Here is a 22,731-nt window from a genome sequence, read left to right as displayed (position 1 = left end):
GGACGTGGCGCCAGGAGCCTAACGTTTGGAATTTAGAGGGGGAGAAGCTCAAGCTGTTCAGAATCTCTGATTTCTCCAGTGTGTCTCCTATATTTTGAAAAGTGAGGGCAGGCGGGGTATGTGTTTGTGGGGAGTGAGCAAAGACGTTTCCCTTTATCTGAATAAACACATGTTTACTTCAATAAAGTGGTAAAAAGTCTCTAAGTCCCTGTAAAAATGAAGCACCCAGATCGGTGGCTCTCAAAGCCTGGTCCCTGGACCTGTAGCATCAACCTCACCTGGGAACTTGCCAGCGATGCACATTCCAGGGTACAGCCCAGCCCCACTGATTTTGGAACTCTAGCAGTCCGAGGATTCTGGTCTGAGAATCATGGTCTAGACAAACATCACTGCATAAACAGGGAGGGTGTCTTTGAGCCTCACCTGGGCAGAGTCACTTAACAGCTGGCCTCCTCGCAGAAATCATGTATCCCGTCACCAGCTACCCTGGCAGGTGGCGAGACCTACCTTGGGTCACCTGAGAGTGAGCAGGAGGGTGCAGTGGGGTCTCCCGACTCTCACTCTGATGCTGCTGTCGGCAGTACTTCATAAATCTGCTGGGGAAGTGCCTGCAGAAGGGACGGCCTAGGAACTCTCTAGGTCAAAGAGATATGCTGAAGATTCCTAAATTGACAGTCCCACCTTGATTTTAAAGTCCTGCCTGCAATATCTGACCTCGCCAACATGGAAAATGGGAAGTGTGCCTATGGGGAGGTGGTTGATCTGGAACTCGTGTGGTGCCCTGGGAGCCGACGGCAATGAAGAATGAGCAGCAGAGGGAAAGGTTAGAAAAATGTTTAGTCTTTGCTTTATTGAGTTACAACAAATGAGCAATGAGTTAGAAAAATTGGTTTTATTCAAACTCCCTAGCATTTTATCTGTGCAGTGTACTCAAATGGGGGGGGCAGCAGGGGGAGGGAGGGCAGGAGATTGCAAACACAACTCATAACTCATATTGCAACATTTACACCGGGTATGTCTCTTGGTTTTTCTTCTTTAAAAAGTAGAACTAACCAAAAAAAAAAAAAAAAAAAAGAAAAAAAAGAAAAAAGAAAAGTGCACTCAGGAATCTAAAATTGGCTCCAAACACACACACACACAAACAAAATCAATTCATGGGGAGGCCTCAAGCTGAAAACTTGTCAAATACCACACAGAGAAAAGGCAGTTCAGAATAGAAATAAAATCAAAGCTCTTCACCTCTGTACCATCTAGATATGAAGATCTGTTTTAATGTCATGAAAGCAGTAATAATGCTAACAAATGTGAAGCCCTTTCTGCTGGTATTTAAGAAGGCGCTTAAAGAGGACTGCTGCCTGCGGCCAGGGGCCCCCAAGGCTGGCCGGATCCGAGGCTTGGCCTACAGGGCCAGACAGTTGAGGAATCAGACCTACCTCTTGGCAACTGAGGAAGCCACGTGCGCGGCTAAGGCAGGGACCCCCAGGAGGCAGGGGGAAAACTAGAAATGCACTGGATTTGGAAGATCTGCCTTCTGTAAACCCACTCCTGTTCAGACAGTGGCCTGAATCTCACCCCTTCTCACTGAGAACTCTCCCAAATATCAAACTACCTTAAAACAAAAAAAGAATTTTTCCTACCTAGAATCCAGTAGATAGATAAAATGTCACTAAAGCTAACATCCAAAAAAATAATAATAATAAAAACTAAAAAAAAAAAAAAAGAAGAAAAGATAAAAGCACAGGTGATCAGCCCTCCTGTCCTGGAAAACACCTCACGATGGTGGTGCTGGAAGTCAGTTGCCCTTGATTAAAAAGGTAACAAAAATTCCCACATTGTACAAATCGGTTCCAGTATAGCAAGAGGCGGGGGGCCGGGGCAAAGGAGCAGACTATTTACAAGGACCCATTTAAAACGCAGTAGTAGGACTTGGGCACCAGAATCGACTTCCCCCACGTCTGGGAGATGCGTGCAAAGGCAGCAGGGGCCCCCGCACCGTCCAGGGGCTCCTGCACCGTCCAGGCGCTCCCGCACTGTCCGGGTGCTCCCCACCATCCAGGGGCTCCCGCACCGCCCAGGGGCTCCCACACCGTCCAGGAGCGCCTGCTCGGCAGTTGGCAGTTCCGCTCTGAGTCAGTGGCGGGGGGCGCCGCATGGAGCGTCTCTTCTTTCTGCAAACACAGCGTCCCCTTGAACGGCACGGCGGTTCGATGGCCTCCCCTAGAGGTGACACAAAACCAGAGAGAGACGTCAGGGAAATGAGCAGCACGCTCCCCTGGGAAGGCCCCTTCCAAAGCCACCCGGGCAACGCCCTGCGCGTCTGTGGCCTGTTAACCGAGGGTGATTCCCGAGCCCCCCTCGGACATTATCGGAGGCGCCTCCAGAGCGGTGCCTTTGAAAACAGGATGATTTTCTCGGCAAGTTAAAGGGGTGGCCTGTGACTTTTTTTTTCATTAAGACCCCTTGATGACCCCTGGAAAGGCCGCTGCTCACAGGGGCTCCTCTCGGGGACCCGGTCATACAAATGGGGACTTGGGACTCACCAGTCCGCCAACTGGCCCAGGGGCCTTTGCACGTGACTTCCTTGCTCCAGGGACTGGTTTTTGCCTCTGTAAAATGGGGATGATAATTGCATCCACTCCATGGAATTGTGAGGAGGAAACGAGCTGAGATATGTAGGGATCGGGGATTGTGTTTAGCACGTGCTGAGTATGTCACATGCTTTTGTGATTTTTGTTAGATGGAGCATTTTCCGATCATGGTAGGATATATAATCATCATCATCATCATTATCGTCATCATAGGACAAAACACTTCAAGAGTAGTTTTATTTTATATTTATATCAACCCTGCCTGTGCAGATTGTACCATCCATATTTTTCGGCTGAGGAAACTGAGGCACAAAGAGCTTAAATAATTTACCGAGGATCACACAGCTAGTAAGTGGCAGAGCCAGGACTCAAACCCTGGCAACTCCAACTCTGTTTTTTAACAAACAGTCTTTATTAAGAGTCAGTATGGGGAGGTGTTTAATTCCCATACACTGTGAAAGACCTCCGGAATTGCCTCTGTGGGCTCCCGGGCTCCCGAGATCCAGGGAAAGGAGTCCTAGGGGAGGGCTCGGAGCTGCAAAGGGAGTGGCCAGCACCCCGTGATGGGCTGGGAACCCAGGTCCTCAGCCTCAGGCATCGCTGAGCCATCTGTCCTATAACTTATTTCTAACGTCTGGATGCCCGACATCCTCACATGCCCTAGAAACCCCTGGCAAGAAGACTGAGCGTTCGAGTTCAGCTGCCAACCTGCAGAAGAGATGTGGGTGGCTGCAATCAGATCCCGCCCAGGGGGTGTTCCGGGATGTGGTGCCACCCCACAGGAGCCAGTGAAAGCCACAGAGGAGTAAGAGCTCCGGGGACGCTTAGAGGGGAGGCTGCCAGCATCACTCATTTCACACGGGGTTAAATGGAGGGGCTGGGTGGGGGGGACGGCTTTCCCCAGGTCCCGGGACCCATCAGCGGCGCGGCTGAAAGCAGCCAGGATCCTGGTTGAAACAACAGTGGCAGCAGCTCCTCCCTGCCTCACACCTGACACCAGCCGGGCCTGAGCTGGGTGGTGCTGCGGATCACCTCCCTTACCTCCCACGCCAACCTGGAGGGAGGTGACTGGTGTGCCCACCTTCTGGAGGAGAAAGTGAGGCTTACAGGGGTTAAATAACCTGCTTAATGTTAGGCCCATCCCATTGCCCCATGGGGGTGTCGCACTCGTCCCTGCACCTGGCTGGCTCCAGGGTTCCTGGTCTTACCCACAGAGCCCCCCGGCCACACGAGGGGGCACACCTGCTTCCCAGGCACCCAGCCAGGGCCAGGGCCCCACGGCTGATCCCGTGAAGAGCCCCGATCCCGCTCAGTGGCTCAGGAAACCACAGCCAGCCTCCTCCTGGGCCCCCCAAGGAACGGGGCTCCTCCTAGCAAATGGGCTTGCCGCCACCTTTGGAAAGAAGGCTGCCTCCTTTTCCATCTGGAAAGTTCTCAGAACCGCAGGAAACAGGGCCCAAGGCGAGTAGCCAGCTTTTTCGTTCTCGTGCAGGACTGCGGGCCCTGGCTGCGGTGGGGCACGACGGAAAAGGCTTGGTCTGCGGAGTCACAGAAACCTGGGATTGCAGGTCTGCCACTTGTTCGCCCCTGTGTCCCACGTCGCTGAGCTGCACGGTGATGAGACGTGACCGCCGGGCCCCTGGAGGGTTCCAGGTGAGGGGTGCAAATGCATACACAGGTGCGGGCATGTGCCGGGGCCTTGGTAAATATGGCTTCACTTTTCCTCGAGAAAGGTCAGGTGGAAAAAAACCAGGGCCTTACATGTAAGCAAACGTACCTGTGTGTGTGAGAGCACCTTCTCACATTCTCCCTCTTTCTCTCTCATACTATAAACCAAACAGACACATCTCTGCATTAATTGGCAAAAATGCGCTTTGTGGACAAATCTCAGTATTAAGCTCTCCATCTGGCAGTGGGTTTTTATGATTCTCTGTGTAATTTCATATGGACAGAAACATCCACAATCCTCTAACCCTATGAATTAATAAAGAAAAAATGCTTGGTAAGGCTCTTAAAAAAAAAAAAAGATGTCAAGGCCAAAAGAGTGAACCAGAGAAAGGGAGACAATGTCTTTTTTTTTTTTTTTTTTTTAGCCTTTGTAGAGATCCTAGACACCCGAGAATGGCCTGGGCCCTGGGAGCACCTGAACTGGCACCCTTAGGCCTTTTCCAGGGAGGGGTGCAGCGGGTCGGAACTCAGGCTGTGGGAGCCGGGCAGCTCCACAGGAGGCCGGCAACTGAAGGCAGGGCCCGACCCCTCAGAAGGGATCATGTGTTCCCAGCCCAAGCCCTGGAGCATGTTGGGTGGGACTGACCCTCAGCAGGGGGCGTATGTTCCCAGCCCAAGCCCTGGAGCATGTTGGGTGGGACTGACCCTCAGTAGGTGTGTGTTCCCAGCCCAGGCCCTGGTGCGCATTGGGTGGGACTGATATCAAGAAGGGGATGTCATGGCGACATCCGATTTCTTTGCCAGTAGGAAGGTTCTCCATTGGAGGAAGCAGCAAGGACCAGACCAGACAACTCCCAACTTCCTAGTTCCCATTGCACCACCAGAGACGCGGGTTCTTCGCTGAATGCGTCTCAGGTCCAGGCAGGACATAAAACCCAAGTCCTCCCCTCACTCTGTATCTCCATCATGCTTGTAAAGCCTTCAGGGCCTTCACCAACTGCCTGGGGACAACACCGCAGCCCTTCCTTTCACCCTGGGCCCTCAGGGATCCAGTTCTGGCCTTTTTTGGGCCAATTTCCTCAAGGGCCTACCCCCCCCCCCCCATCACTGCAGGTTGAGCTGCTCACAGGCGCACTTCTCTGCCAGGGACACATCCTTGGGGCAGTCACCTCCCTTGGGCAGGGTCTCCCAGCGCCCCCCGCGGGCCTCCTTTGCTCCCAGGTGCATCTCTTCACTAAATGCTCCCACATTCACGCCTCCCAGCACAGCTGTTCTCACCCTGTCTGCAAATTCCTAGTCAACTGCCCTCCTTGTGAGGTCAGCAAGGACAAGACGAGCCCACAGGATCCTCGAGTGTCTGTTGGTGGAGAGGTGGCTGGTTATGTGGCGTGGGTAGCCACGTCCCCGTTTCAGTGAGATGTTTCTATAGACGCAGCGGTTCTGACGTCCGCTAGGTGGTCAGAGGCAACCCCCCACCCCCAAAGCCCCAGAGTCCGGCCACGTGGAAAGAGGCCTCCCCCACCATCGCAGAGGTCACAGAGGCCATATCTCAGGTTTGGAAGGAAACTTCAAGGCCATCTGGCCCATTTCCTTCTGGCCAGCATGGAACATTTCTCTCCACCAATGGATGGCCAGTCTGAACACAGGACAGGGACCCACCGTCTCCCACATCTGTCCCTCTGAATCTTGGGGACAACTCGGAATGCTATAAAGGACTGTCTAATTTGGATCAAAATCTGCTTCCCTATTACTCTGCACTTTGGGGAAACAGGAACAATTAGAATTCTTTTCCCATGGGAGAGCTTCTTAGCACGCTTTCTCTCTTTTAATTTTCCCTGTAGGACTTTCCCTAAGGCACTGGGTACATGGGAGAGAATAGCAGTATATTTCACATGAAAGAAAACTTGATAATGATTTCTTATTGCTCAATAATATTCTGTCAGCTGGAAAGAATTTGACCTGATTTTGTCAAACTTTCATTTCTTTTGTGGGTGGGGTTACGGTCTAATTTTAATTAGAATTGAGAAAGGGAAAGTGTGGCAGCATGGAGAAAGACTAAACAATTTCCCAGTGGGTTGGGAATCTCCTCTTATGAAGGAATCCAAAATTGTCCCCACACTCGATCCTGGTCAGCTCTGGACCATCCAGTCAAAGTCTGCTGTCCCTGGAGCTGTTTGGGAAGCTTCTGGAGTTGGGGAAATTTCTGAGACTTCCAGGCCAGGTGAATCTCTCCCAGCTGTTGACAGGGAAGCTTAAAGTCAGCAGATGTCACAGGGACATTGGGTTCTTCGACCCTTTTTCCATTAGTGGATGGTGTCCAGAATAGTGCAACAGAATTTGAGCAAATGGGATCCTACTTTAAACTCACTAGGCAGACCCCTAAAGTGGTTGCACGGGTGGGTCTGGGTTTGAATCCCAGTCCCGCCACCTTCTAGCTGAGTGACCTGTGCCTCACTCTCCTCAACCATAAAATGAAGAAGATAACGTCTACTTCAGAGCGTGGTCGTGAGGACTAAATGCATTTATACAGGCTAAGTGCTTGCACGATACCTGGCACAGTAGGTGCTCCACAAATATTACTCCATCGTTACCACCCCATCCCACTCTCATATCCCTCTGAGACTCAATAAATTCCCAAGGGCACGTGCCTGTCTACATGAGGTCCTGTGTTCATTTCCTAAGGCTGCTCTAACAATGAGCACAGGAACAGAAATGGGTTCTCTCACAGTGCTGGAGGCCAGGAGTTTCAAACCAAGGCGTCAGATCCTTGCCTCTTTCAGATCCTGGTGGCTCCAGGAGTTCCTTGGCTGGCGCCTGCCTCCCCCCATCTTCACATAGTCTTCTCTCTGTGAGTTTTCTTCTATCTCTTACAAGGATACATAAGTTCATCTCGAGAGCTTTAACAATTGCATCTGCTAAGACCCTTTTTTCAAATAAAGTCACACTCACGGGTTCTGGGGGTTAGGATGTGGACATATCCTTTGGAGGTGGTGGTGGTAGTTGTCATTCAACTACCATAGGCCCCAAATAAGAGCTGCTCGCAAAGGCAGGAAGCAGGTGGCCAAGTTCTGCTCCACAGCTGTTCAGAGAACAGGGCACAACCTCCAATTCAGCACTGATTGAGCAATTGCTGTGCTAATGCCAGGCCCTATTCTAGGAGCTTTCACTTATGTTATCTCATTTAATCTTGACAGCAACAGACAACTCTATTAACAAGTATTAAGGTTACAGAAACATCACAGTAAAAGAGAATAATGTAAAACGTATACGCATGTGGATACTCTAGAATTTTCTATCATCCACTGTCTGTTGACCAATAAGGAGGAAAGGTCTAAATGCCCAGGCATCTGCAAGCTGACTTTCCCTTTGCTTCTTCCATGAGTAGCTCAGAGGGTCTCAAACTTTCTCTACAGAACTATACACACAGAAACACTTGTGGCCTTCTGTATTAGTGAGCAGGGGGAAATTGATGGGAAAATGTGATTATATGTGAGTCCATCTAACACTCTTTTAACCTTTGAACTCCTGAAAAACGTGAATTCAGGCAAATCATATCCACAACGGCCATGTTTCAATTCCCCTAATGCACCGCACTCCCTCTGGGCCCAGGGCCTTTGCATGAGTTGTTCCTTCTGCCTGGAATGCTCTTCCCCTCCTCTTGGCCCAGTTGACTCCCCCTTATTGCTTGGACCTCAATTTGTCCATTGCTTTTTTTTAAATGCAATTTTATTGAGATATATTCACATATCATATAATCACTGTGGTAGTTAGATTCAGTTGTTAACTTGGCCAGGTGAAGGCACCTAGTTTTGTTGCTGTGGACATGAGCCAATGGTACGTGAACCTCATCTGTTGCTATTTACATCTGTAGTGGGCTAGGAGGTGTGTCTGCTGCAATGAGTGCCATTGACGTAATTGGCTGGTGCTTAAATGAGAGAACACAATGTAGCACAGCCCAAGCAGCTCAGCATACCTCATCTCAGAACTCCCAGCTGAGCCCTGGCTTTGGAGATGCAGAAAGGAATCATGTGGCGGGGGGGGGGGGGGGGGGGGGGGGGGGGGGGGGGGTTGGTGGAACCCAGAGGCCTGGAGAGAAGGCCAGCAGAGATTACCCTGAGCCTTACCACGTAAGAAAGAACCTCAGATGAAAGTTAGCTGCCTTTCCTCTGAAGAACTAACAGAATAAATCCCCTTTTATTGAAAGCCAATCTGTCTCTGGTGTGTTGCATTCCGGCAGCTCGCAAACTAGAACAATCACCCAAATTATTCTATCAGTGGTTCACAGTATCATCATATGGTTGTGCATTCATCATCAACATTGATTTTTGAACATTTTCATTACTCCAAAAACAATAAAAATAGGAAAAAGTAAAAGTAAGAGTAGGGACACCAAAACATCTCTTGCCCCCATCCCCCATTATTTGTTTATTTTTTGTCTTTATTTTCTTACTCATCTGTCCATATGCTGGGTAAAGGGAGTATCAGTCACAAGGTTTTCATAATTATACGGTGTTCTAGTTTGCTAGCTGCCAGAATGCAACACACCAGAGACGGACTGGCTTTTAATAAAAGGGAATTTATTTTGTTGGTTCTTCGGAGGAAAGGCAGCTAACTTTCCACTGAGGTTCTTTCTTACATGGAAGGCACAAGATGGTCTCTGCTGGTCTTCTCTCCAGGCCCCTGGGTTCCAACAACTTTCCCCAGGGTGACTTCTTTCTGCATCTCCAAAGGCCTGGGCTGAGCTGCGAGTGCTGAGATGAGGAATTCCAAGCTGCTTAGGCTGTGCTACCTTGCGTTCTCTCATTTAAGCACCAGCCAATTAAGTCAAACGTCACTCATTGCAGCAGACACATCTCCTAGCTGACTGCAGATGTAATTAGCAACAAATGAGGTTCACGTACCATTGGCTTATGTCCGCAGCAACAAGACTAGGTATGCTCACCTGGCTAAGTTGACAACTGAATCTAACTAACACATATGGTCACAAAGTAAAAGCTATATAGTTATAGAGTCATCTACAAGAATCAAGGCTACTGGATTATAGTTCACCAGTTTCAGGCATTTCCCTCTAGTTACTCCAATTCACCAAAAACTGAAAAGGGATAGCTATATAATGCATAAGCATAACCTCCAGAACGACCTCTTGACTCTATTGAAATCTCTCAGTTACTGAAACTTTATTTTATTTAATTTCTTTCCTCCCTTTTGTTCAAGAAGCCTTTCTCAATCCCGTGATGCCAGGGCCAGCTCATCCATGGGAGTTCTGTCCCACGTTGCCAGGGAGATGTACACCCCTGGGAGTCATGTCCCATATAGGGGGAAGGGGAGTGAGTTCACCTGCAGAGTTGGCTTAGACAGAGAGGCCACATCTGAGCAACAAAAGAGGGTCTCTGGGGGTGACTCTTAGGCATAATTATCAGAAGACTTAGTTTCTCCTTTGCAGGAATAAGTTTCATAGGACAAGCCCCAAGACTGAGGTAGTCCCCAGTGCTTGCAAGAATATAAGGTCTTACCCAGGTGGGAAAGTTTAATATTTCTACCTTTTCCCCCCAAGTCCCTCAAGGTGACTTTGCAAATATGTTTTTTATCTCCTGCCCTTATTACTCTGGGAGGTATCAGGGCATTACACTAACCTGTACAAACCAGGAATATCTCACTCTCTATTCAAGGTTTCACGTAATTATGGTGTTCGAATAAACTGGCCAAACAAGTTAAATTAGATAGTATGCTACAGAAAATACAAATTTTGCACTAAATAAACACCTTTTCCTTTGGTCTCGCACTGAAGTTGAAGTTTTAAAATACAGTGAATATCATCCTTTACCCTTCAGTCTGATTTACCTTAGTCCTAATGAGATGAGCTTCATTCGTATCTCTGATCGAAGTCTGATCTCTTTTTCAGCTTTTTAAACATTTGCTGCCTGGGGTAATGCTTTCATAGCTGTAGCAGTCCAGCTCTGAGTTTCGGATGGCACACAGGTACCCGAAGTTACAGGGGACAATCAAGTTATACACAAAGAGCTCAGCATCTCAAAATTTACAAATAACATTACCACTCAGGAATAGATGTGAATGCTGCAAGAGCTTACAATCTAGAAACCTTTACAATAAGCCTTCCCCTGATATTATGCTCTCAAATTCAATTCTCAGTGTTTTCACGTTACAGTTAGTCCATGTTAGTGAGGCACTGTAGAATCTGTCTTTCTGTTTCTGGCTTATTTCACTCAACACACTGTCTTCAAGATTCAGCCACCTAGTTGCATGTCTCACAACTTCCTTCTTACAGCTGCTCACTATTCCATTGTATGTCCACACCACAGGTCACTCTTCTGTTCATTCCAAATCATGAACACTGCCACCATAAACACCAGTGTGCAAATGTCCATTCATGTCCGTGATTTCTGCTCTTCTAAGTATATACCTAAAACGAGGTTTCAGGATCATATGGCACCCTATACTTAGCCTCCTGTGGAACCACCACCCTACCCTCCATGCTACTTCCCTACCAACAGTCAGTAGGCACACCCTCTCTCCACATTTTCTCAAGTACTTGTATCTTTCTGTTCACTTCTTTTTTGTGTGTGCTGTATGGTGGGGGGTCACATTTCATTCTGTTTCCATGTGAGTATCCTGTTATTGTAGCACCAGTTGATGAATTTTTGTTTTGTTTGCTTGCTTGTTTGTTTGTTTGTTTTTTGGGAAGTGCATGGTCTGGAATGGAACCCGGGTCTCCCGCATGGCATGCAAGAATTCTACCACTGAACTACCCTTTCTGTTTGCTTTTTAAACAGTTTTATTCACACACTATACAATCCATCCTAAGTAAACAATCAACGGTTCCTTGTAAAATCACATAGTTATGCATTCACCACCACAATCTATATGAAGATACTTCCATTTTTTTCCCCAAAGAAAGAAGAGAAAAAAGAAGAAAAAATAAAGTGAAAAAAGCAGAAACAATAACACTGAGAATCCCATGCCCTCTCTTATATTCCCCTTTTACTGACGTTTAGCTTTGGCATATTGCCTTTGTTACATTTAATGGAAGCATATTATAATGTTACTGTTAACTATGGGCCCTAGTTTGCATTGATTGCATTGCAATCATGCAACAAAAGTGCATTGATACAAAATTGTGTATTTTTTCCACAGCAGCCCATTTTCAACTGCTTGCACTGCTGACATTTATTTATTCTCCACCATGTAAAGGCATTCTTATATCTGCACATTTGATCACCATTATTACTCACTCTAGGCATCACTATGTTATACTGTCCCAGCCTTTACCCTCTGTCTTTCCTTCTGGTGTCGTACAGGCCCCCAGCTCTCCTCCCTCAACCACACTCACACTCAGCTCTGTTCAGTGTCCTTACAATATTGTGCTACCATCAGACAGGACTGTCCATTTCTGGGTCCTCACAATCAGTCCTGCTGCCCATCTGTCCTCCTTCAGCACCAAATGCCCAATTGCTACCTTCGTCCTGTCTCCTGATAACCTGTGTTCTCAACTCTAACTCTCAAAGTCCACTCATTAATGTTAGTTCATATTAGTGAGACCACATAGTATTTGTGCTTTTTTTAAACAAAGCCACATTTATAGACTTTATTGAACTTCTTTCAGAAATGGACAGATCAAATAAAAAATAAGTAAGGATACAGAAGATTTGAATAATGTAGTAACAAGCTTGATTAAATTTTCTATCTATCTATCTATCTTTCTATCTATCTATCTATCTATCTATCTATCTATCTATCTTTCTATTTATCTACCTATCTATCAAGTAACCATCTGAACTATCTGAATTTTTACTGAAGATGCAGTGAATATTATCCATTCAAATCACCCCGTACAAAGGCGATTTACAAAATTGATAGATAATCTCAATATATTGCAAAAAGGAGAAATCATATAGGTCATATCCTGAACACCAAGGCAATATACTTAGAGCATAATGAAGAGGGAAATTCCAAAAAGACATTAATTTCAAAAACTTAAAACCACCTTCTCAGTCAAGTATTTGTCCTTGTGATTCTGGCTGATTTCACTCAACATACTGTATTCAAGGTTCATACACTGCTGCATGCATCATGACTTTATTCTGATATATCTTTTTCCCCCCCCATTCCCTTTTCGGAGAAGCCTTCCCCTATGCCTATTCTGTACTCTCACAGCACCTTCAAAAACCATGTCCGTGTGGTAACTTTTCGTTTCTGTCGGAGAATGCTTGGTTAAAACTCCATCCCCCATTAGACTGTAAGCTCCATGAAGGCCGAGCAGGCCGGCCCCACTGCCTTACCCGGCCTGGCATTCTGCAAATCCTTGATGGCTGGATGTCTGCATCCACTTTAAGTGTCTCTATCCCCTAGTCACTTAACCTCCTTGCTGCCAGCATCCTTCCTCTGAAAATGAGGGGCTTAGATTTCATGGTTCCCTAGCTGCTACCAGCCGACCAAGGCACAGTGAAGATTCCTAGGGTGTGAAGCTCCAAAATTAGGTAAAAAGGAGTGATAACAGTGAACTCTCCATTAGGTAGCAGGGAAGCAAGGCGAATGGACAGTCCCAGGGAAGCATCGCCCAGTAATATCTGGTGTCAGCTTCTTTAACAGACTTTTCCCTGGAGCTGTTCGTAGGCAGGAAAAGCCAACCCCCCGCTCCTTCTCTCTGTCTGCTGTTATCTAATGGGGCAAATGAGTGATGGGAAAAATGAGAAGCAAAAGGACTGAAATACCAGCTGCCAGATAATTGAAAACCAACTTCCCTTGTTGATTCTCAGGTTGGTTCAATAACTAGTTATTGAGCATCTGCTCCGAATCAGGCATGGAGGACTGAGAGATTAACGTGAGATGGTCCCTGCGTTCAAGGATCTGGTGGAGGAGAGAGATAATTACAATACTGTCATCCATTCATCCACGCATGCATCCATTCAAACATCTCTATTTGGACAGTTAATCAGAACAGAGTGTGGGAGCGCACGCAGGCTGGAGTCTAAGTTGTAACCAGGACGCAACACTCAGCAGCCCGGACTCTTTTAAGCTCAACTATGAAAAATATTTTTCTGACATTTCACAAATTCTACCTCTTCCCTGAAGCCATGCCTAATCATCAGGAGTTGGACACTGTTGTCAGAAACCTGGAGGCAAAGGAGGTTGGGGCCAGAGCTTTGGAGACTGATTTAGACACTGGCTGAGTTAACTCTATTCCTACAGATTCCCGAGGCTCAGCTTTCTCTGCTGCAAACAAATGGGAAGAAGGCTTGGGTGTGTGGGCTGGTGGTGGGCCTGGGTGAGACGATGCACTGGGAAAGCCATGGCTCTTGCTCTGAGTGCCTCGAATACTGCGGGTACTGGGCTTACGTGGCTCTTTGTGAGCACGTTTCATCTTTACCGGACTGAGAGCTCGGCAGGGACTGCGCCAATCAGCACAGTTTAACCCAGGACCCAGCACCAAGGGGGCACTGTGAAGTTCCTGCTAGATGAACGAGTTGTGTGTTAGTTTCCACTCCCAAACAGGGTCAGGAACGACACCGTCCTGTTCTCTTGGCCTGGGCCGTGGACCACAGTGGTAGGGGGCTCTTGCCTGACAGATGAGAGGTGGGCTCCAGGCTCCACCAGCTGCCACCTGGGCAACCCGGGGCAAATTACCTGTTCTTTTTGAGCCTCAGTTTTCACCCTCTATAAAGGAGGGGAAGACATACATGTCTCCGAGGGTTGTCCTGAACTTTAAATGACTTAATAGATACGCTTAGAACATGCTGGGCACGTGGCATGCACCAGTCAATGGAAACTCTTAGAGCAGCACAAGTGGGATGTTCCATCTGGCCACACAGAAGGCACATGCCTGGCATTGTCTTGCTCAAGTATCTTAACTCAATTTTAGGAAGGAAAGAATTTACTTTTTCAGCATTTTACTAACAGTTCTCTGAATAGTATGGCTCAATAATTGTTTGGGCCCAGAGACTGGTTAAGACAACCAAATGCAAAGATGGGGAAGGATGCCTTACCCCTGTGTCTAACCTCAGGGCTGACGTTAGCCTGGACTCAAAGGCTGCCATGAGCCCTGCAAAGCTGACAGCAGGGGTGTGCTTTGGAGGACATGCTTTGTTCCTACAGGAGAAACCCCTCCATGGAGTCAGCTCTCAGAGGCATACCCAAAGTTCCCTCCCTCTCTCTCTCTCTCACACATGCATCATTAATGCCTTTTATGAAATAAAAACCATGACTTACTTTCGGATTGTATGTGCAAAAACTTGACCCAATTGCAGGTTCCTGAAGAAATATATATTTAAATAAAAGAATCACTGAATATTTCTAAGTTTCAAGGGACCCATCCATGTGTTTGGTGCTCCAAGTAATTTGGAGAGAGTTTTCCCTCTAAATTGAAAGGTTCATTCAAGCGGTGGAGGGGTTGGGGACATGTGGCTTCAGGGGACCCTGGGGAGCTGCCACTCCCAAACAATCCCCCTACTCAGTGTTGGGGATCGTGAAGTGCCTTCTGAGCCCATTGTAGGATTTGGGGTCACTTAGCATCCGTACCCTCAAATTCAGCAAACACAACCAGTTCACATAGATTTTGCTTGCTGTGGAAAACCATCAGGTTTCCTTTCCTTTGGCCTCTTGTCATCATTTACTGAATCTCAAACTCTACTCTCTCTGGCAATGCTGAAAGCTGCTTTGGTTCCTCACCTGTGCCATTCCTTCTCTTGTCTCTTGCCTAGGCTTCTTCCTTTTGAACTACTGTTTTCCTTATCTCTGCATCTGGCAGCTGCTTCTCATCAGCTAGTCCTGAGCCATAAGTCCCTTCCTCCAGGAAGCCTGCCCTGATTGCCCAGCCTGGGCCTGCGGCACCTCGTATGTACACTCACACACAGCTGTGCAGCTGGTGAGTGAAGGGAAGCGCGGTTTCCTCTCTCCTTGGCCTGACTGTGAGCTGTACATGAACCATCGCTTTGTCTCTGGTGCCTAGCATGGAGACCGGCACATAGTAGGTGCTCAATGCATAACGGCTGGATTGAACTGAACCCACTGTCTACTCCGGGGTGGGAGGAGAAAACAACTGATTTAGACTCATGCCACTGAACAGAAAAGGACAAGGTAGGCAAGGATCACTGAGGCAGGCTCTGATTAGAGAAGAAAAATCACTGCTGTTTTCACAAGGGAAATGGGGGCTACAACGGTAAGGCTTGAAGGCGGCAGTTAGAACACTACCCGATGGAGGAAGAAGCCGAGGCAGCCACATGGAGGTGGGCAGTCGGTACTCTGGGTGACCCCCCACATTTCCAGCCCCCTCCCCCCTCCAGACCCCCACTCCACACCCACACCCCCCAGCCCCCCGCCCTGAACAGTGGAGGAGGAAGAAGGCTTGACGGCACCGAAACTTCTGTTTGGCTGCTCGTTACATCACTCTTTTCATAGCTCATGGGACTGGCAAAAACAAGGTTTCTAGAGATTTTTATTTATTTGCCACGTGCCTCTTTTTATCACCGCATGGATGAATTAATGAGCAGCACGGGCGGCCCAAGTTGTCTGAGTTCATTAATGAAGAGGCACCATAACTTCCAGGGCTCCCTTTGGGACCTTATAAATCATTCCGAAGGTTCTTTTATTTCAGTATTTTAAAAGATGACATGGGTGGCGCTTCCCGTTTATCTCTGGGGAAGCCAACCTGGGCAAACCATACCGTTCCTTTCCTTATTACAAGCTGTCCTGGCAATATTTCAGCTTTGGCCAAGGCAATCTCTCTCTCCCTCCTGCACCCCACCCTCCACCTCCCTCCCAAACTCACCACCACCAAACCTGCTGCTGTGCTCCAGCCGGTCTGTACCGACCTCCTGTGAAGTGCAAACACCCAGGGCCTCAGTGGCAAGTCCCATTACGTGGATGACAGGGCCATTAGTAACCATGGAAACCTCCTTCCCCAGCTTTCGTGGCTCCACAGGCCTAATTCACACCAGCGCCCCTGCCCCCAGCTCGGAAGGGGTGACGGGGAGGACCCGGGCCTGGTTCCTCCGTGAGACGCCCAGCACCAACATCAAGCACTTGAAGAGCTTTTCAAGTGAAAAGAAACACCTCCAAACCTCCTTCAGCAAGCTTGGATACTTACACTTAAAAAACACCGAGAAGAAAAGACCAGACGAGGCAGCGACACCCGCTTTGCGCGTATGCTCTTACGCAACCCCCACAAAACGCGGGACGCGCGGCCTTCGGACAATCGCACCTGCACTCGGGAAGGAACTGGCCCCAGAGGGTGGTGCCCAACGAGTCCCGCCCGGCACATAAGGACATAAAATCCACCAGCCCCGGTTTTTCTTCCTTTTCAAAATAACCTGGGTCAACAGGTCCGTCCCCCACAACCTGCAGATACACCTGGCAATGAAAAGCAGCGCAGCCGGCCTTCTCCCCCGGGCCGGGCAGCGTGGGGCATTACCTGTCTAGGCCTGGCCAGCCTCGGCAGGGGCGCCATCCGAGTCGGAGTCGGCCAGGTCTGCCGGGCCTTCTGGCGCCATCTGGCTCCAGCTGTCCGACCTGTCCGAGACGGCGTCCTCCTCTCCAACCGTCACCTCCACCCAGTCCACAACGCCTGACTCCCCGTTCTCTTCGCTGCCCTGGCCGTCCCGGCCGGGGCCCTCGGAGCTGACCGGGGCGGCCTCGCCGGGCTTTGCTGGCACAGCGTCTGTTGCCGGCTCGCCGCCCGCTTTCCCCCGGGGCCCCGGCTTCTCCGAGTCCTCCTCGCACAGCTTTCTGGGGTCCTGGTGGTAGGGCTGAACCGCCTCGCTCCCGTTCTGCGGGCTCTGGGCGCCGGGGTTTGCGGCTTTTCTGGACCCGGTGTCGTAGCCGTGGTCATCCGCTATGTGTCGGTGCTGGTACTGCTCCATCCACCGCAAGGTCCCCGTCTTCAACAAGCATCTGTTCTCCTTGAACCAACGCACAATCTCAGTCCGGACCAGGCCGGTCTTTGCCGCCAGCTGGTCATATTCTTGCGGGGTCGGCCACTGGGTTCTCGCAAATGTGCTCCTCAGGAGATGAACCTGCTCTTGGCTTTTTGCAATTGCTGGTGTGGGGCTGGGCAGAGAACCGGCCAACTGGGCACTAGAGATCGGGTCGAGTCGAGGGAGGGCACCGTTGGGGGCTGCTGCGTCCTGGTCTTTTTTGCCAGACCCCATGGACTCCAAGACAGCCTGCTCCATGCTGTCCCGCAGCCTCCGCCTCTCGGAGAACCAGGAATCGACCTCTCTCCTGCTCAGCTTGGTCTCCGCCCTTAGCCGCTCCAGTTCCGCCTGGGTTGGGAAAGAGCTTTTCAGAAAGCTGTCTTCCAGGCTTTTCACCTGGCCCTGCGTTTTCACTTTGAACTTCTGCGGGGCGAGGTCGGGGTAGGCGTGGTACGTGCGGCCGTGCCGGGAGCCCGCCAGGGCCAGCTGCTCTTTGGCAAGGGATTCGCTGGTGATGTGGACGATGCCCCTTTGGCACCGATACCGGTGGTCGCTGAACCACTTCTTGATCTCGCTCCTGGCGAGGCCGGTGGCCTCGATGAGCCGGTAGACCTCGGCGTCGTCGGGGAACTGGCTCTGGAGGAAGCTGGCCTTGAGGTGCGCGATCTGCTCCTTGGTCTTCTTGCGGTCGTTGGCCGCGGTCGGCGGGGGCTGGGCTGCCTTGGGCGGGGGCTCTGGCACTTGGGCGACATGCGGACGCTTGGGCTCGGGGGCAGCTTTGGGGGTCACCAAAGGTCTCTTCTGGCCGTGGCTGGTCACCCCGGCCACAGCGAGCGTGAAGGGCGAGCAGGAGACGGTTGTCGCCCCGCTCGTCACCTGGGTCAGCACCAGGCTGGTCTGGCCGAGGATCTGGCACGGGAGAGCCGTCTGCAGGATGGGCGGGGCCACCTTTGTGGGCGCCAGCTGGGCGGGCAGCACAGTGATCGTCTGGGGTACCGGCTGGATGGTGCCGTTAAACATCTTTTTCCGAGCCTCCTCCACCTCCTCTGGTGACCAGCTGATGCCGTGCTTTAGGCGCTGGGTGGCAAACCAGATTCTGATGTGCTCCTCCGGGTGTTTGGAGGCAGCGGTCAGCCACGATAGCTCGGCCTGGGTTGGGTAAGGGAACTTGTTGAAGGAGTTGATCATGGTGGCATTCGTGTCCAAGGCAGAGTTGTATTTGGTCGTGTTCAGCGGGACGGGGACCTTGGGGACAAGGTTGATATTTGGTGGGAGCTGTACAGAAGGCATGACGTGCCCCAGCGTGTCCTGGAGGAGCTCCACGCCGCCGAGTCGGGACAGGATCTCGGCCGCGTCGGTCACCAGGCGGGCAGTCCCCGCCACGTGGTTCTCGGGGCTGGCATCCTCGACCTTCTTGGGCACCTTCTTGGCATCAGCTTTCGGCTTCCCTGGCTTCATGATGGGAGTTTTAATCACCGAGATCCCAGGATCGGCAGCGCCGCTTCCGGGGCCGCTGCCGGCGATGGAGACGGCGTGGTGGCCGGCTTCGATGGACTGCTCTAACACAGTCTGGTTACTGCGTTTGATCAGCTTCAGCTTGAAGTTGGTCTCCCCTGGGTGGAACCTGGTGTTGTGGTCGGACAAGGAGTCGTACTTTTTGGTCGTGAAGTTACACTCGGCGCACACGTAGAGGGGGTTGAGGATCACGTTGGGGTGCTGCACGTCGACGTGCTCCGTGAACTCGTTCAGGTTCTGCGTGGAGTAGGGGCAGTATTTGCATTCGTAACCGCCTTGCAGTTTTTTGGACTGGTTTTCCCCTGCAGGCTTCACCTCGATCACTTCATTTTCTTTGGAAGAGTTTTCGGGTTCTGCCGTCAAACCGTCCTTGGCCACATCGGGCCGTGGTGTGCCAATTCCTTTTTCTTTGGCCCTGTCCACCTCCTCGGGCACATCCTGCTCCACTACTTGGGATGTGCGAACCATGCATGGAGTTGTGGATTTCCGCCGGCTTGCCATGCTGCTCTTCCTGTGCAATGGCTATTTTTGGGGGTTGAGGGGGCAGGGGTGGGGGGGCAGGGAAGGGGGAGGGTAGTGAGATTCTAACAACAAATACAATAAAAGGCTTTTGGCTTTATTCCTCCCCTTAGATGGCTTTGGCTTCCCTTGAACGCTGAAGTCCAGTGTTTAAATTTTCAGGATGCTTTCAGCACAGAAGACGGTAATTGCTCCAAGCGCTAAACACACGAGGCAGCATCGTATCTGCAGAAGGAGAACAAAGACAGGGTCAGTGTCTCTTCCCAGCGCATAGGAAACGAGCGTGTCTTTCTGAGTTGCTCCCGTGACCCACTCCGGTTGGCACCTGAGGCAAATACTGAGGCGAGCAGGCGGGAGAGGGGTTCACGGGACAAGTCTCCGGGAAGGGCAGTGGAAAGAGGTCCAAAGCAAGCAGGCCAAGACGCCCGTCACCGTCTCGTGGTTAGAGACAAAGGCAGACCGAAAAGGAACAAAGGTACTGAAATCTTTTGACGTGGTGTGTGGGATGGTGGAGGGAAAGCCAGAGACGAAATGCCACTGGACCTTGCAAGCTCCTTTTCTATTTGTGGTGCATCAGAAACAAGAAGCTCACCTGGGGCCAGCAACTGGAATTTATATGGGCAATCAGAAAATGTATGTGAATGTTCTGTTTCTTATTACACAAGTAAAATCACTATAGAAAGTTTAGAAAATGCAGGGAAAGGTGAAGGGGGAAAAAAGAATCATGCCAAGTATTTTATGTGTTCCTTTTCAGACTTCCGTCTATGTGAGTCTATTTGTTACACACACACACAAACTGGCCTATACTGTGTAGGGAGTTTTACAGGTAGCTCATTTCAGCTGAACAGTTCCCCATTTCCATAGCTATTTATCAAAATAATGACTTCAAAATGACAGCATGATATCCCATAGTAGGGATGTACCACGATGGACTTAACTGTTTGACTTTGTTGGACATTTAAGTTATTTCTAATATTTGACTTTTATCAACATATCACAGCGTGTGTGTGCACGTGTATACACATATGTACATGTACATTCATGTATTTTCATATTCACACATGTACGTCTCGGTCCTTACTTCTGATAATTACCTTCGGATGGATGTCTAGAAGGAGACGCACTGGGTCAGAGACCATCAAACCTCTTGACTCATGGCCAATTGTATCAACTGTCCCTTCTCCTGGCAGTGTGTGTGACAGTGCTCGACTCCCACCCAGTCCGGTCAATATTATCACTAAAAGGATCTTGTGGGTTAATCAGGGCAGAACTTTTACTACGTATTTCTTGATTGCTAATAAGGTTGAATTTTTCCTAAGACTTATTTGCCATTTATGTTCTTTCATTTATGGTTTGTTTTCTATGCCATTTTTATATTGTAGTGTTCCATGCTTACATCACTAAATTACAAGAGTTCTTTATATGTTAAGAATGGAATATATGTGTGTGTTTAGTGCATATGGAGCATGTGTAAATAAGTTTAATAAAAAAAGAATGTTAATTCTTTACTATATTTGTTGTGATGTTTCTCCAGTTTATCATTACCTTTTAGGGTTTATTTTTAACTTCTTATTGTAGTAACATTTACAGAATTCAAAATTTCCAATGTTATAGACTCCCAAGTATACATTACAGAGGTATAAATTATATTCACAACATCGTGTTCCCATCACCAATGCCTTTTGGTTTTGCATCTGGTGTCGTTTCTATCTTTTAACACACGGGAGTTTAAATTTTTAGGTAAAAGAACATCAATTTTTTTTCCCTGCAGTTTCTTTCATTGATTTTATATTTAGAAAGTGATTCCCTCCTTGGCAGTTGAGACATAGGAATTTATTCTTTCGTAGAGTGCTTTAGCTTTATTGTTTACATTTAAACCACCTGAGACTGAATTTCTTGGATTAAGCTGTAGGACATAACTCTGATCACTTCATTTCTCTTGGCAGTTACCAATAATCTTGGGAGCATGTTTTGGGTTATTTTTTTGTTTTCTCATTAATTTTTGATACCACCCCTACCATTCACTGTATTATACATAACCTGGGGTTGTTTCTGGGTTATCTAACCTGTGTCTCTGGTCTCTCTGTTGAACCCTGCACTATGCCTTGCTTTTTAAGTTTTGTAGCTTTACAGTGTGTTTTGCTATCTGGGAGAGTGAGTGAGTTCTCAGTATTCTTCTTTTGCAAGACATTCCTTAGTTATTTTGATTCCCCATGCTCATAAACCAACCTCAGCATCAACTGCAAGGTAAAATCTGGTTAGAATTTTTATTGAAATTGCATTAAAGGAATATTAACTTGGGAGGACTGGACAACAGTTTGCTTATTAGGAGGCAGGGTAAGTCAGCAAAGCCAAAATTGGGGAAGGGATGGGATGGGCCTTTTTTTTTTTTTAATGCAAATACTAAACATTTATGGCAGACATTTTGGATGTACAATTATGCTGTACATTATGACACAGATCCATCTGAGGTGTTAACACACACACGGACTTGCCATGAAACAGGAGGTACAGGGGAGAAGGGGAATGGAGGAGATGGCATGTCACCACCTGCCCCTCCCCTTGGCCAGGGTTTGAGGCACACTGTAGAGCGGGCGTGCTTTCGTTCTTGAGCAACTTTATGGGGCTGTGGGCCCAGGCACACCTGCTTTAGGGTTCAGGGGACAACCTGTACTGGGCAGGTCTTATGGGTTGAATATTGTCCTCCCAAAAGATATGTTCGAGTCCTAACCCTGGTCCTGAGAGTGAAGATGTGATTAGTTAAGATAACTAACTAGTGATCCAGGTAAAACTGGATCAGGTTGAGTCCTTAATTCAGTATGACAAGTGTCCTTATAAGAAAGGGAGAATGGGACCAAGGCTAGACAAGGGGAGAGGGCCATGTGGTAACTGAGGCAGACATGGAGTCCGGGGACTGGTGGTAAACAAGCAGCAGCCAGGACGAGGCCCGGGAGGAAATGAAGACAGCTGGGGCAGGGGCTCTGTCCCCATGTGGACCCAGAACCCAGCCACCTGAGGGCCGGAGTCCTGGCACTGCACGCTGGGCACCTCCTTCCACAGTGGGATGAGGTCCCTGAGGGGCACGGGTAAGGAGGGGCCATGCACAGGGCAGAGCAGGCGGGGAATCGGGGCGTGTTGCTGACCACATCCAAACTGATGTCTCCTTCACTGAGCTTCAGGCTTTTGATTTTCCCCTCAAGATGCCCCATCCTAGCCCTCTGCATTCTATCGACAGCTCCACCATTGCCCACTCAGAAGCCTCTTGGGCTCGTCCCACATGATGAATCCGTATGCAATCCTATCGGCTATATCCACAAAATAGGGCTACTTATCAGCCACTTCTCACTCCCCACCCACCCGGACCTCATCCTTCCTTGTCCCAGGCACCAGCGTCCCCGCCCTGGACTCCTGTTGGATGTGCCGTCGTCTCTGCTTCCTTTCTCCCCAGGGCAGCAGAGAGACATTTACAAATAGGAATCAGTTCCATATCACTTTTCTGCATGAAGCCCGTTCTT

The 22,731-nt window shown here is 49.2% G+C and overlaps 2 protein-coding genes across 10 annotated transcripts in view; both read right to left on the bottom strand.

The window, feature by feature from the left end:
* Positions 1-631: 631 nt before the first annotated feature.
* ZHX2 (zinc fingers and homeoboxes 2) lies at positions 632-19,232 on the bottom strand. 2 transcript variants are annotated; one of them, XR_013178460.1, is made up of 3 exons: positions 16,681-19,232; positions 12,027-13,121; positions 9,204-11,986 (listed from the first exon to the last, which is right to left on the bottom strand). XR_013178460.1 is itself a non-coding variant. In XM_077167566.1 (2 exons), the coding sequence occupies exon 1, from the start codon at positions 19,196-19,198 to the stop codon at positions 16,685-16,687; it is 2,514 nt and encodes an 837-aa protein (XP_077023681.1). In that variant the 5' UTR covers positions 19,199-19,232; the 3' UTR covers positions 632-2,217; positions 16,681-16,684. The 2 variants fall into 2 exon arrangements, 1 of the variants encoding a protein (XP_077023681.1); XM_077167566.1 differs by lacking the exons at positions 9,204-11,986; positions 12,027-13,121 and adding an exon at positions 632-2,217.
* Positions 19,233-19,258: 26 nt separating this feature from the next.
* The window catches only part of LOC143689002 (cytochrome c oxidase subunit 6B2-like), a 137,340-nt gene continuing 133,867 nt past the window's right edge, over positions 19,259-22,731 (bottom strand). For all 8 annotated transcript variants that reach the window (XR_013178453.1, XR_013178455.1, XR_013178454.1 and 5 more), the window contains one exon: positions 19,259-19,441. Coding sequence is in view for 1 of the 8 variants with exons in the window: in XM_077167565.1 (XP_077023680.1) it covers positions 19,386-19,441 (56 nt within the window). In the remaining 7 variants the exon portion in view is untranslated. The remainder of the gene's footprint in view (positions 19,442-22,731) is intronic.

This window comes from Tamandua tetradactyla, chromosome 6 (assembly GCF_023851605.1).
Source record: "Tamandua tetradactyla isolate mTamTet1 chromosome 6, mTamTet1.pri, whole genome shotgun sequence".
NCBI lineage: Eukaryota > Metazoa > Chordata > Mammalia > Pilosa > Myrmecophagidae > Tamandua > Tamandua tetradactyla.
The sequence above is the reverse complement of the archived record's forward strand: the minus strand, read 5'-3'. Positions and strand labels throughout refer to the sequence as shown.